The sequence below is a fragment of the Anoplopoma fimbria genome, chromosome 14 (genome assembly GCF_027596085.1).
Source record: "Anoplopoma fimbria isolate UVic2021 breed Golden Eagle Sablefish chromosome 14, Afim_UVic_2022, whole genome shotgun sequence".
NCBI lineage: Eukaryota > Metazoa > Chordata > Actinopteri > Perciformes > Anoplopomatidae > Anoplopoma > Anoplopoma fimbria.
Window position 1 is genome coordinate 3971279 of NC_072462.1, and position 15100 is coordinate 3986378.

Consider the following 15100-nt stretch of genomic DNA (forward strand, 5'->3'; position numbering starts at 1 on the left):
CTGAGGCGCGGGAGGGTTTTATTACCCGGAGTTCAGCTTTGCAGGCAACACTGAAGAAACAGAGTTGTTGTGCTTTGGGAGGCCACTGATTGTTTGGACACACCTTCTCATTCAGTGGTTTTTCTTTATTTTTTTCTACATTGTAGATTAATATTGAAGACATCCAAACTATGAAGGAACACACACATATATTATATATATATATATATATATATATATATATATATATATATATATATATATATTTATATATATATATATATCTATAATAGTACCAGTCAAAAGTTTGGACACACCTTCTCATTCAACTACTTTGAAGAATCTAACATATAAAACATATTCTGGTTTGTTGAGCATTTGTTTGTTTACCACATAATTCCATATGTGTTCCTTCATAGTTTGGATGTCTTCAATATTAATCTACAATGTAGAAAAAAATAAAGAAAAACCATTGAATGAGAAGGTGTGTCCAAACTTTGACTGGTACTGTATATATATATATATATATATATATATATATATATATATATATATATATATATATATATATATATATATATATTATTATATTATTTATTTTATTTTATATGTAATAAAACATGTATAATAGTAAAACATATAAAATAAAATAATAAATAATATATATATATATATATATATATATATATATACAGTACCAGTCAAAAGTTTTGACACACCTTTGAATGGTTTTTCTTTATTTTTATTTTTTTCTACATTGTAGTTTAATATTGAAGACATCCAAACTATGAAGGAACACATATGGAATTATGTGGTAAACAAACAAATGCTCAACAAACCAGAATATGTTTTATATTTTAGATATAAAGTAGTTGAATGAGAAGGTGTGTCCAAACTTTTGACTGGTACTGTAAGATAAGATAAGATAAGATAAGATAAGATAATCCTTTATTAATCCTGCAGCGGGGAAATGTACAGGATTACAGCAGCATAGATATAGTGCAAACAAGGTACATAGTAGAAAAAACAAACAAGTATTTAAAATAAGTAAGTAAGAAAGAAAAAAAAATCCACAATAACTAAAAAAAAAAAAAATAGAAATTAGAATACACTGTGTTACAAGATGATGAATGCATCATGCTTTTTGCCTCTTTTTTTTTTTAATCATCATAAATAAATAATGACCTTATAAAGCCATTATATGTGTCAGGTTCTGCTCCCAGTAGACCATATGACACTAAAAACCTGTGCAATACAAATACACTGTGCAATAATAGTTATAATAGTTATTCTGTCTGTATATATAATATTTCAGTTATTGTGGATTCTTTACTGTTTTTTATTGCTCATTTATAATACTTATTTTAATCTTGTTTTTTTTACTATGTCTCTTGTTTGCACTATCCTCTCTGCTGCTGTTATTCTGTAAATGTCCCCGCTGCGGGACTAATAAAGGATTATCTTATTTTATCTTATCATGCAGGCTAGGCCAACTAGTGTTAATTCAATCAATCTGATCAGATAACTAACTCAAACAAGTCTGTGTACTAAAGCCATCTTCATCCAGGCCCTCCACTATGCTACTTAATTACTTTTGTCAGATTCTCCATCTCCAGGAATGGAAGCCTTTTATTGTGAAGGGACATGCCAGGTCCCATATGTGCAAAGATAGCCTGGAAAGTGAATTTACAGCTTACAAGTCAAGTTATTTATTAATTTTAGGGCTTCTATTGCATCTTATTTCAAAAGGACAGGATAAAAGATGAGGGATTATGATCCAGTGCAAACTCACAAGATCCCCCGTTCTCATCAGGATTATTACCAACCTGCAGAATTCCATATAGGAGGGGGGGGTCATTGAAGGAGAAATACCTCAAGTGACCTCCATGCAGCATTGCTAGGAAGCCTGTGAGGAGTGTACAAAGTATAAAACAATGTGTCCTGGCCATTTGGAGTAATATTTGACACCTTCATCCTGGGATGAGGATCAGAGGGTCAGTAAGTTTTATCTAGAACCTTTTCTTCTCTGAGAATGAGGTTGGAAAAAATGCAAACGGCTCTGGAATAAACTACACTCTTTGTCAAAGGAATTTTCTGGCCAATATTTAGTTTAACTCTCCCCAAATCTGTAAGCAGATCACCACTATGAAATCGTTCCACTACCTTGTTTGTTTGGTAAAAGAGTCCACTGCTGGTGGAATACAGCACAAGAGGCCAAAGCTGCAGCTGATAGAAATACATTTACTACCTGAGAAGCCATAAAGAAAATGGACATTTAAGCACCTGTGGAGAGAACAGAAGGAGTTTTATCACAAACCAGAACTCTACTGAGCGTGCTGACAAAGATACATATGAAATTGCAGTGTATAGGACTGTGTTTTATATTAAATTATTGTAATGAATCAGGATTGTTCGATTAGAATGCGTCCTATTATGTTCATTAAATTAAGGTTAGAATGAAATAATATTAATAAAGAGAGAGAGCTCTTTAATTTCTCTCTATTTTCTATTTACCACCTCAGCACACAAAGGTGAAGTTGGTCCATTATGCACAAATGTGCTCATGGCAGCAGCCCTCCCATCACACACCATCAGCTGTAGCGTGACCTTTTCACCTCATTCAAACTCAACGGCTTGCTGCAGAGAAAATGAAATACACTTTGATGAAAAAGTAAAAGTGTGTGTGCTGTACTTGTTGGGTCAAACGGGGAAATGATATCATTGTGCAATCTCTTTGAATTCAAAAGGGATATTTCACCTCGGATCAGCTTTACTCCGGTAGATCCGTACTGTGTGGGTTTGTCTTGTGACTGCATTGCATTCTGGTCTTTTGAGGGTGCTGTTAAACTTTACAAGTGTCTCTGAAGCTTTCTGTCTGTTTGATGTTGTAAACTATAACAAAACTCTTTGATTCAGACTGTCACTTAAATCTACCAATGAGGCTGTCCCCTGTTTATCACCACATCAGCATCAAGATCATTTTACACACAGCTGTTTAATTCATCAAAATGACACACATGCATATGCATCCTGGCTTATCTTCTTAAACATATTGTGTAAAAAAAAAAAAACATTTCCACAATGCAGCCACTAAAAGCCAGTCATGATAATAATGATCGATTATTTTTTACTTATTTGTTTGGGATTTAGTTTAAATATGTTTGCACATATTTGCAGCACCTATCAACCTTTCACCCCATAAGACATTGAAACAATAAATTAATTAATAACCATAAGACATAAGCACATTCTCTGTTAGATGTAGACAATTATATACCTTTTGAACTACGGCTACAATAGAACTATTCATGCGTACATGTGGAATAGTAACAACAACAATATTTAGTTTATTTCTCCTGTAATGCACCCCCATGATGATCACATTCTCCCCCGATGTGCAGTTTATGGAACTTTATGAACACTTCAGAAAACGTGTTTCTTGTTTTAATAGTTCAATAATTCCTCCCCATGTAAAAGTATCAAGTAGTAATCCATGCACCTAGAAGAACATATTTCTTCTTATAAACTTTATACATACAACTCTATTGTTTAATTTTGTTTTTTTACTGTATTTATTTTTTTCTCTGCTGTTAACTTTGATCAATCTGTGGCAAAATAATTTCCTTCTGAATTAAAAAAAGTTATATTTGATCTTATCTTATTTTGTTTGATCTTACAACGTGAGATGGAATACATTAGTTCCATATTGTACCTCCCAAAAAAACACCAAATTCAATCAGTCAGAAACAATTAGGAGTTTGGTTCAGCAACGTGACAGGGGAGGGATTTATAAAAGAATGGACTTCATGATTGATTTTCACAAAATGTAAACTTTCAGAGCCAATTCTGTGGAGATATTGAGAAACCATCAATGTCAAAAACTTTCAAAAACTTTGGGGTCCTATTCCTTCAAGAGCAAAAACAAACTGCAACAAGTTTGACACTTTCATGAATTTTTCTAAAAGCCCCCAATGAGTTTTATTGCATATCACTTAACATTTTTATTCCTGTTCTATCTTTCTATCTTTATTTTGTTGTATAGTATGTGTATTTATTGTCTGTGTCTGTGTAGTTGTATAGTATGTGTATTTATTGTCTGTGTAGTTGTATAGTATGTGTATTTATTGTCTGTTTGTATTGTCTGTGTAGTTGTATAGTATGTGTATTTATTGTCTGTGTAGTTGTATAGTATGTGTATTTATTGTCTGTGTAGTTGTATAGTATGTGTATTTATTGTCTGTGTAGTTGTATAGTATGTGTATTTATTGTCTGTGTAGTTGTATAGTTGTAGTTGTATAGTATGTATGTGTATTTATTGTCTGTGTCTGTGTAGTTGTATATGTATGTCTGTGTAGTTGTATAGTATGTGTATTTATTGTCTGTGTAGTTGTATAGTATGTGTATTTATTGTCTGTGTAGTTGTATAGTATGTGTATTTATTGTCTGTGTCTGTGTAGTTGTATAGTATGTGTATTTATTGTCTGTGTCTGTGTAGTTGAGCTGCTGCAACACTTGAATTTCCCCCATGGGGATCAATAAAGGAATATAATAATATGTGAAATATTTAAAACTATATTAAAGCTATTTACATATTCTTCATCTCATGCTTACACTGTTCCTCTCTGCAGTCTCTTTTCCTGCATGTGATCCACATTCATCACATGGCCCGCAGAGCCTCTCAGACCGGCCCTCCAGTGACACTGCGGGGCTGTCAGAGTTTAACCGGATAAGTGCTTTCTTGGTCGTGTCGAGGCACGGAAACACCCTCGCATCGCAGAGGGGGGAGTGAGGAACAGGTCGGAGGAGCTTCAGCACACATGCGAAGGGCTGCTGCTGCTGCTGGGAGTGTCGGCTCAGGAAAGAGGAAGACATATTCCCCTAATAAATCCATTTAGAGCTGATTGTTTGTCCTGATAGTGTCAGTCAATGCATTCAGTAGCCTAATATTTGTGATAAATCTAATATTTTTTTATGCAATCTTTACTTATTAAATAGACAAAAAAGTACTTTTGCTTTTGTTTGTTTTCTAACAAGTCAACTGTGACTTTTGGCATAAAACTAACTTTTTGGATAATTCATATTTATCGCTCGTGCATTCTGGTTTCAAATAAAGACATTGATAAGTAATGTGACTATTTATTTTAAATGAATTGAATTAGTCCATGATAGATCATTTTAGCCTTGTACAGTACAACACATTTTAAATCACGGTATGGATTGCACGTGTTATGTTTATTGATTATTAAGGTAAAATCAGTCATGAAAACAAAACTATTCGATTAAAACATCAGTGTTGCTGCATTAATCCTCTTTTATGAACAGCACATTCACTTTATTTAAAAAATTAAAAATACATATGAATTACTAATCAACTCGAGTGTGTGTCTGGTGATCAGATTATATTTCAGCTATAGATTAAAAAATATAATAATCAATATAGTATATTGTGTTTATTATATAGTACAAATAATACGTCACACCAAACTTTGAAGTGTTAGATTTGATGAATAATAAAATACAGCCTTAAACCGGTTATAATAAATGCAAATAATCAGTGCTAGCAGAAATTACAGAAAAAAATATTTAAATTGAAGTTGTTTTTTTTTCTTTTTTCTCATTAATTTTACAACAGTGCAGTTATAATGCATACATTTTTTAAATTATTTATAGTGGCCAGTAGAATATTTTAAAGCGTTACCAAGATGGTAAGTCAGCTATACTTTACACCAAACTGTATATTTAAAATGGTTAGTTTATGGGAAGTTAGTGCTAAGTTGTTGGTTGTGACACACACACACAGCTGCAACAGTTTTTGTAACTTTTATGGGCCATAAGTGTTTTAATTATGAGACAGGTTCACCGCTAGATGGCGCTGGTCAAATGGGAACTGAGAAGTTAGTGAAGGGCGACACAGTACCTGGATACATAGTTTATCAATAAAGTAATCTTAAGTAGCTTTATATATAGTATTTTATTAGAAGTATAAATGTGATTATTGGCAATTTACAAATGAAAATGTCTCTTTAGAACAAAACAAAGTCAGGAATAAAATGTCAATAAGTTTGGTAAAGTTGTTTTTTTTCTACAATAATTTGATTAAACTCATCAAGAGGTTATTATTTTTGGTAAATGTGCTTTGTTTGCTTTGTTTTTTTGCTATAATAAAAAGTATGAACATGTCTGCTGTTTTCTCCCACAAAGAAATTGCAAAATTGCAAAATCACTTTCAGCCATTCATCAATAACGTGTGAAGGCAACACTGAGAATATAATAGAACCATAAACATAATCTATATTCATAATGAAACTCACTCTTACTCTTATTGATTAACTAATCTAATGACTGTCAATCAACCGTAAACCGGATTACAGTATAGTACATTTAGCAAACACGAATGAGCTTCACGTGTTTCATTTAGGCTGCATTTATATGCAATATATATTAGAATTAGACACATTATATTTGGGCTATCATCATGATTTTTTTAAAGGGTCCTATATACACATTGTGCATTTTTTAACTAAATAAAAATATTTTTAATTTGTTGTGATTAATGTGTAAAACTTTGAATTTTTAAAAAAATATATATTTTTGACGCCTTTTTAAAGCATTAATTCCATTTCTCTAAAGTACAATGATATTACTATTAATGTCCACACACACACACACACACACACACACACACACACACACACACACACACACACACACACACACACACGGCCTTATATCTGGGGCTTGCATGCTCTGCGTGACCCGTGACTGATCCGAGTTAACAGCTGACTCTTTTCCATTACAAATGGCTCGCGGATAATCTAGATAACTACCGGATCACGCAAACAGAGCAGCCTGGATCCGGTGCACCAGTCCCCGGCACTACTTCAGAAGGAATCCCCATTAAATGTCTTCTTTTTAAATCCCCAAAAATTACATTTTAGCAGAAATACAGCCTTTTTTTTTTTTTTTTTTTTTTTTTTTAAATCCCCCCAAAAAATCTAAAATAATAATCTGGAGCATTGTTTATGAACATTAAAATGAAAAAGTGCATGCTCAATTAACTTAGTATAAATATATTAAACAGTTAAGATATCCTCTTCGATCTGAAGCAGTAATTACACTTTCACAAGCTTCTTTTTTATCTTCCAACATCTATTTATTTGTGTTGGAATACAAACTCCATCTGAACGCAGACTAAATGACCACCACACAAGGATGAAGGCCACACTAAACTTTTTTTTTTAATTTTTTTTGTTTTTAAAACTACTCACAGTTAATTTTCTTTTTTACTTTTTCGTGTTATTTCGTTTTCTCTCTCTCTCTCTCTCTCTCTTCGTTTGCCCCGCTGACGTCTCCTCCCCATGTGACCGCGGTGCTGCTATAAATACCGGGAGAAGGTCCGCCTCCTCTGTGATTCAGGTCTGCTCCGTTTTGCAGGTTCCCCGGTCGCAGTTGTTCTCCAGCCTGGCTCTGACGGGACTGTTCGTTATAGTCTGAGATAAAAACAACAATAATAATAATAAATATACCTGAAAACATATGGAAACAGCGAGAAAACAGGGGGACAGCTCTCACTCCTCTCCTCCTCCTCCTCCTCCTCCTCTTCCTCTTATGAGTTGCTGAAGAGGGAGGGCATCTCATCCTCTTCCTCATCTGGCGTCGGAGGGGCACAGCCGTGTTGGAGCCATGACTCTGAGCTCAGAGATGTCGGATGCCTCCATCCTCTCGGAAGAGACCGACATAGACGTGGTCGGCGAGGGGGAGGATGGAGACGGACACACTCGCTCCTACGTGGATGAGGTGGCGGAGATGCGCGACGGCATCCTGCTGTCCGGCTCTCCTCCCCCGTGCATGGACGGGTCCTCCTCCCCGAGGGACAGCTACAAGCCGGCGGGGAAGAACACCCTGGTGAAGCCTCCCTACTCCTACATCGCCCTCATCACCATGGCCATCCTGCAGAGCCCCAAGAAGAGGCTGACCCTCAGCGAGATCTGCGACTTCATCAGCAGCCGCTTCCCGTACTACCGGGAGAAGTTCCCGGCCTGGCAGAACTCCATCAGACACAACTTGTCCCTCAATGACTGCTTTGTGAAGATACCGAGGGAGCCTGGGAACCCTGGGAAGGGCAACTATTGGACCTTGGACCCGGAGTCGGCAGATATGTTCGATAACGGGAGCTTCTTGCGGAGGAGGAAGCGCTTCAAGAGGCAGCAGGCTCAGGACCTTCTGCGGGAACACAACGGGTTCATCCCCGCAGCCGCCGCGTACGGGTACGGGCCGTACGGCTGCGGGGGGTACGGCATCCAGCTGCAGTCCTACCACACGCACTCTGCACTTTTTGCATTTCAGCAGCAGCAGCAGCAGCAGCAGCACTCCAGGCATCCACACTCCTCTCTGATGCCCAGCAGCACGGACGTACCCAGGAGCCGCTTTTACCCGCAGCTCAGCAGCCTGGGCTTGCAGGCCCCGGTGCAGAAGTCCGGCTCTGCGGTGCAGCGGTCCCCGTTCTCCATAGAGAGCATCATCGGAGGGTCGCTGAGCCCCTCCAGGACTTCTCCGGCCGTTCTCCCGGTCTTACCCTCCTCTCTGGGGCCTCCAGCGGGCAGCCAGCCGCAGAGCGTCCGCCCCGGAGCTGCTTTACACCCGGTAGAAAACTTTGCCAACAGGGTCCTCAGCGACTGTTAAATGTCTTAAGAAACTTTTTTTTTTTTCCAAGAAACTTTTTAAAAAAAAAACAGCAACAAAACAAAAAAAACGCCCCTCTTTGAAGGTAGGATTATTTTTGTATGTTTGTTTGATGGCACGCAGCTGAATGATGGACATAACAAAAAAAACAAAACACTATTTGTGCCTATATTCATGCTGTTTTTTTTTTTAAAAAAAAGATCTATTTATGTTCATTTTTTCGGTGTGAATCAGACTTTTAAACACGAACTTTCCTTGTTTTTTTTCATAAAGTAATTCGTTTCACTGTTTAGGGCGTCTCAGGATAACGACTTAATGGGCAGGTTATAAACGATCACATGTTTTGAAAAAATAGGCTAATAATGTATTTGTGTCAAACACATCCATGTTTTTTTTTTTCTTATTATTAGATGGGAAAATCAAAACTTTTTTTTAATGGTTTTGATTTGAACTTTGTATTAAAACAACAACACAGAGAGCAAAGTCATACATTTATAATAATAATAATAATAATATGCAGTGTGTGTTTATTTCAGTAATAAAACATTGTACATTTCTTTGGCAAGTATTGTGTAATTGAAGTGTGATATTTTTACACAGTTTGTTTTTCAACAAGAATAAATTTCTTTTTTGCAAAAAAAAAAACAACCCAAAAGGTAACTTGTTTGGAAATACATTTATTAAATATTGCTGAGCTTGCTTGGCCTTTACTGCTGCTATACTTATATACTAAATTAGGCTAAACAATGTTGCAGAAAAACCTTAAGTTGCAAAGAGTTTATGATTGTATCGTGTGTTTACGTTGAGATTGTGCTAATTGATCAGCTGGGTGTTTGGAAAGTTCAAAAAAAACAAAAGCGTGTGAACCACAAAGAAAAAGCAGAAGATATTTATCTATTTTTTGGTTTACGTGATCAAACAGTGTGTTCAGATGTTGCACGCTCTCTCTCACTTCAGTGCGTGTCCATCTGACCTCTCCCACACTCATCCTCGTAATTACGGGGAGACTCTGCCGGCTTCATGTCGCTGATTGTGCCGGTGTTAATGTCGACAGCTGGTCAGCTCTTGAGAAAACACTAATATTTCATTATCTGCTCTTATTTGACACAGTTGGGTGTTTTTTTTTCCCACCCCCAGCTAGAGTAAATGAAATGTTTGCTGCTGGTGTGCCAAGGGGCCAACAGGGCTCGGAGACATGTAGTGGAGGGGTTAAAACCACCTAAATCCACTTATGTTTGTGTGTTTACTCACCTTTATTGTGAAAGGGCATCATTTGCACTATTGTGACACAAAAAGGCCAAATGGAGTGTTTTTACGCACCAGAAAACAGCTCTGTGAGTGGATTACTGCACATATTTATGTTATTAATCCACAAAACAAAATGCAGATGCTGCAGAGCTGCAACATACATTGCATGTGTCCAGCCCTTTTCCTTATTATACATATTTCATGAGCTGTGCAGCCCATGACTGGATGCGTGTGCGTGTCTGCATCCTCTGTGTAGTAGATAGCTGCTAAATTGGTGCAACGCTTAGAGCCAGTTCACTAGGCCACGGGAGGACAGCTATTGCGTGATGATGTAACACGCAACGAGAGACAGCCAGGCACACACACACACACACACACACACACACACACACACACACACACACACACACACACACACACACACACACACACACACACACACACACATAGAGATGGAGGTCAGTATGGACTTGTTTACAAATAGAAACAGGTAAAATGCAGGAATCATTAATGCAATAAGGTATATTATAACTTGTGTAGCCGTAATTTCACAATAAGAGTCCTACATGGATTTAAATTGCGCCTCAGTTGTAATTTATGGCAATTTTATGGAATATTTCTATATATAATATCTGGGTATTCCATGTACACCAATAGTGTGTTTTACCTGTTGGGTGTGTTGTAATCAATAGTGAAAACAACACCTGCTTTATCGCATGTGGTTACTGTGAAATACTCCTATTGTGTCTTTAGAATGTATATGTGATGTTCTGTAGGATTCCCCATGAAACACTCAGCATATAGCTGCTTTAACAGACTGTAAACATCCCCTCTGCGTGATTACTATTGCAATTTTTTTTTTTAAATTGTCAAATAGTGGTTTCTGTTCGTTGGGGGTTGATAATGCTAGTATGTGGGCCTATGCAATGTGTCCACGGGCAGCAGAATAATTCATATTTCATACGCCATGTTGAAAACACGTTTCATGAAGAATGAATGAAGTCAAACTCTCCTTTTGTGCCTCTCAGGACCCCGTAGCTTAATATTGTGCTATAATAATGAGATCTCTGGCACCGTGGTGCATCTTTTTTTTATTTTTTAGTTACTTATTGGCGCTGCGAAAATGGTTAAATTAATAGAATAATAACAATAAAATACGCGAACACAACTGAGGATACGTTAATATCTATCTATCTATCTATCTATCTATCTATCTATCTATCTACTCTATCTATCTATCTATCTATCTATCTATCTATCTATCTATCTATATCTATCTATCTATCTATCTATCTATCTATCTATCTATCTATCTATCTATCTATCTATCTATCTATCTATCTATCTATCTATCTATCTACCTACCTACCTATCTATCTATCTATCTATCTATCTATCTATCTATCTATCTATCTATCTATCTATCTATCTATCTATCTATCTATCTATCTATCTATCTATCTATCTATCTATCTATCTATCTATCTATCTATCTATCTATCTATCTACACGTGTAATAGTTTGGTTGATTAAAATAGAGTGAAAAAAATGTACCAAGTTATAGAGCAAGAATTTCGTTATGACAAAAACGGCTTGTACCCATTAATATAATATATATTTTGTATTCTGATCATGTTATAATATTCTTATTTTTTTAAATATTATTTTAAATGATTTACTATAATTTATATCACTTATTACGAATGTTATTATTATTTGTGTTATTATTTTAATTATTATTATTAGTAGTAGTAGTGGTAGATAGTAGCAGTTTTTCAGATTCAGCACTCTGTAATATAATTAATAAATAATCAGACATGCTGATCAAACAGTGTAGTGCCTAAAGTAAAGGCAGACTTATAAGGAGTGTTGAAAGTGGAGCATTACAATGTCTAAGGGTGTTGACTTTTGCTTTATTCACTAATAAGCAGAACGTTGCAGAAAACTGCAGATTTCTAAACTTTAGAGAATCAGAATCAGCTTTACTGTCATTAAAAAAAAGGAATAAATGTATTTTGTACCAAGAACTCTTCCAAGAAAGATATAAATATTCAAGCAGCCATGAACAAGGACAACAACGCTGATCAAAGATCAGTAAAAACAAACACAGAACTATAATGTGTTTCTGTAAAGAGCAAGTAACTCACGACTTGGTTGGTGAAGTGTTTTGTCGTGGTCAGTACCAACAACAATATTTAGGTTGGTAGTCCTGCAGTTTAAAAAAAAGAAAAGGGTCTTTTCATAAAATGTCATAGATCATGTGGGCATCAGCCTCCTTGAGCATGACTGAAGCTCAGTTAGCAGTTTATCCTGCTGGGTCACAGGTCATAAGGAGAGGGGATAAAGCACCACACTCAGCCCATAAAAGACATTGGGCTTTGGGTTAAATGTGTTTGGGGCATTCAGGGCTGTGAGAATAATCTATATTTCAAAGGAAGTCGTAAAGACTTTGGCTGCTTTATAAATGTAAAGGCCAGTAAACGGGTCATTTTGGGCCATGTTTGAACACCTATACTGAATAAATGAGTCTCGTACTGACCTCGACAGCATCACGTCACTTGACGGAGCAGCAGAAGTGTGTTGTTAAGGCAGAAAACCAGCAACAAGTACTGGGAATACTTTTGATAATTCTACCAGTTGGACTTGGATTCAAAATGTACAAAAAAAACATCGCAAAATACTATTAATAAATGTGTCCTGGCTTAAAATGTCCTCCTCACTATGAAAAAAAATAGATATATAATGCACAAATATCTGAAAATGAAATAAATATATATTCCCCTCCTAACAGTTATATTATATTGATTATTTTTGTATAAATATCATCAACACAGCATGAGCACTTCAATAAATGTATGACCCCCACGCTGTAAAAAGTAGAAATTTCGTAATCTGACTTTGTTTTTCCTCCAATGTGAAATATTTTAAGATTAACAAAAACTATAAAAGTATAAAAAACAACAATAATTCACACTTTTATTATCTTTCAATAACAATCGGCCTGATCATTTCATTTTGTCTCACTTATAACAGTTTTACGAAGCTGTTTAATGGTAAACATGTTTTGTTTCTGGCCCCATAATGCCTCCAGAAAATGTGGAATTATTTACCACCCCAGGTGCTCTGCATTAAATTAAACCCAAAGTACTCGGTGAGCTGAACCAAGATATTTATATGTTTGTTTTTATTGATCTCTATAATAATAAATGGTAATAAAAACAATAGACATTAATGATTGTTATATATGACACAAATCATACAAACTAATGATAAGTACGACTTTTCACAAGGTGTTTTAACCTCGTAAAAATAAGTAAAGAGAGACATCTTGAAGGAGGGACACCTTTAAAGATCCTAAATAAAAGCAATTTAGAATTCAAGCGTTTCTGTGTAACTGTATATTAACATTTTTTAAATATATATGCTACTTTTGAGTTACTTTTTATTTTTAACATTAAAAAGTAACTTCAATATGGCAATTAAGGCCAGAAATTGAGTTTTTTGTTTTAATCCTTTTCAAGAAAATAAAATAATAACAACAAGGATGATAATAGTAAAAAACAGAAATAATAATAAAAATGATAGAGTTTTAGGCAATCTTTTGGATATGTTAAATAATTAATTAAATTGATTTATTACATTAACAACTCACATATTTCAACATCAATGAAAAAGTCCAAAACACTACATTTCAACTCATATCAGATCAGATGATTTAAATTAGATGCAAGGCTAATGTGTCTAGACCTCAGAACGTCTGTTGAAGTGAAATGTATAGAAAACAGAGGAGATATATGAAGAAAAAAAGAGAGCAATTTGAAAAAGGGTTGAGTACAAGAAATAAAACTGAGAATAAAAAAAAAAAAAAAAAAAAAAAAAAAAAAAAGAATAAAAAAAAGGAGTGAATACCTCCCAGGGAGGTGCAGGATCTCTCCATCTGCTATTCAGTGTATGGAGCAGTCGCTACACTTATCCCCACTCTCTAAAAGGAGCTCCGCTTTCCACCCCATTAAAAAAGTTTGGGAACTAATGCCACCCCTGAATACTACCCTAATTAGAGGCCGCTCAGAATTGCAAGGACCTGCTACACAAGAGTGGCTTTTGGGGAATAGATTCAGCTTCTCCCCCTTTTGTGATGCCATCGTTTTGCTCTCTTTCTTTTTCTGACCCATTACTTTCTTTCTTTCTTTCTTTCTTACTCTCCCTTTCTTCTCTTGTTGTCAAAAGCTTGCTATAGGAGACCAAAGCTTTTCATCATGTTTTAGCACTCCTGATCCACAGCTACTAGAGATGTGGAGCGGACAGAGACTTACAGTTGCAGTAACATCTGTATAGAGATGCATGAAGTGCTGTTTGACAGAGGATTTAAAAAGACTGTGGCTCCAGACAGGCCATAGTGTGTGTGTGTGTGGGGGGGGGGGGACACCGGGCTTTCACCACTTCATGAAGTGAAAGCTCACGCGCTCTTGCACATCATTTATTTAGCCGAAGACTTTCAGAGGTGTTTTTTTATTTGTTCTACATCTTGCCCGTCTCACCCCGGTGTGAACCCGCCGATCCGGGATCTGCTGCAGAATTATGTTGCTGCATTTTTCACTTCTTTTTTTTTTTTTTTTAGCCCTGCACGTGTTTGCTTTGGCATGCTATCCGCTCATACAAACAACCGGGGCCCCGTATAGCTTATCCATCACCGCTTGTGCAGAATGTGATGATAAAATAACAGGCGGCCTGAAACAAACCATTTGTTACTGCAGAATTTATTATTCTGTCCACTTGAAACAAAGTACAGAGGTTACCTCGACATCTCCTACTTAGGTTACAACAATAAATAGAACAAAAAGGAATTGGCTGCACAGTCAGCCTGTTGGAAAGTCCCACATTAATGGTCACTGCGGAGACTCCCAGCAGCTGTGTGATGTCACCGCTTCATCCGCTGACCGTTTGCATCCCCACACACACCATTAAGCATCATCAACACGTTACCGTTCAGAAGGCGGTCTGCCAAGGGAGAGCACTGCTTGTGACTACCGGCTTCAGGCCTGATTAGTTACATGCAACAACGCCTCTCGGTCGTAAACACTTCATCGGGCTCCTGCGGCCCGTTCATCATCGTGACACCCGCAGGTAATCCACACCGAGAAGGGGGCTGCAGCCGACACAAGGCAGAGCCCAAACATTTCCTCTGAGCCTC

At 36.3% G+C, this 15100-nt stretch overlaps 1 protein-coding gene across 1 annotated transcript; it reads left to right on the forward strand.

The window, feature by feature from the left end:
* Positions 1-7662: 7662 nt before the first annotated feature.
* foxd1 (forkhead box D1) lies at positions 7663-8661 on the forward strand. Its single transcript, XM_054612798.1, has one exon. The coding sequence runs from the start codon at positions 7663-7665 to the stop codon at positions 8659-8661; it is 999 nt and encodes a 332-aa protein (XP_054468773.1).
* The last annotated feature ends 6439 nt before the right edge of the window (positions 8662-15100 follow it).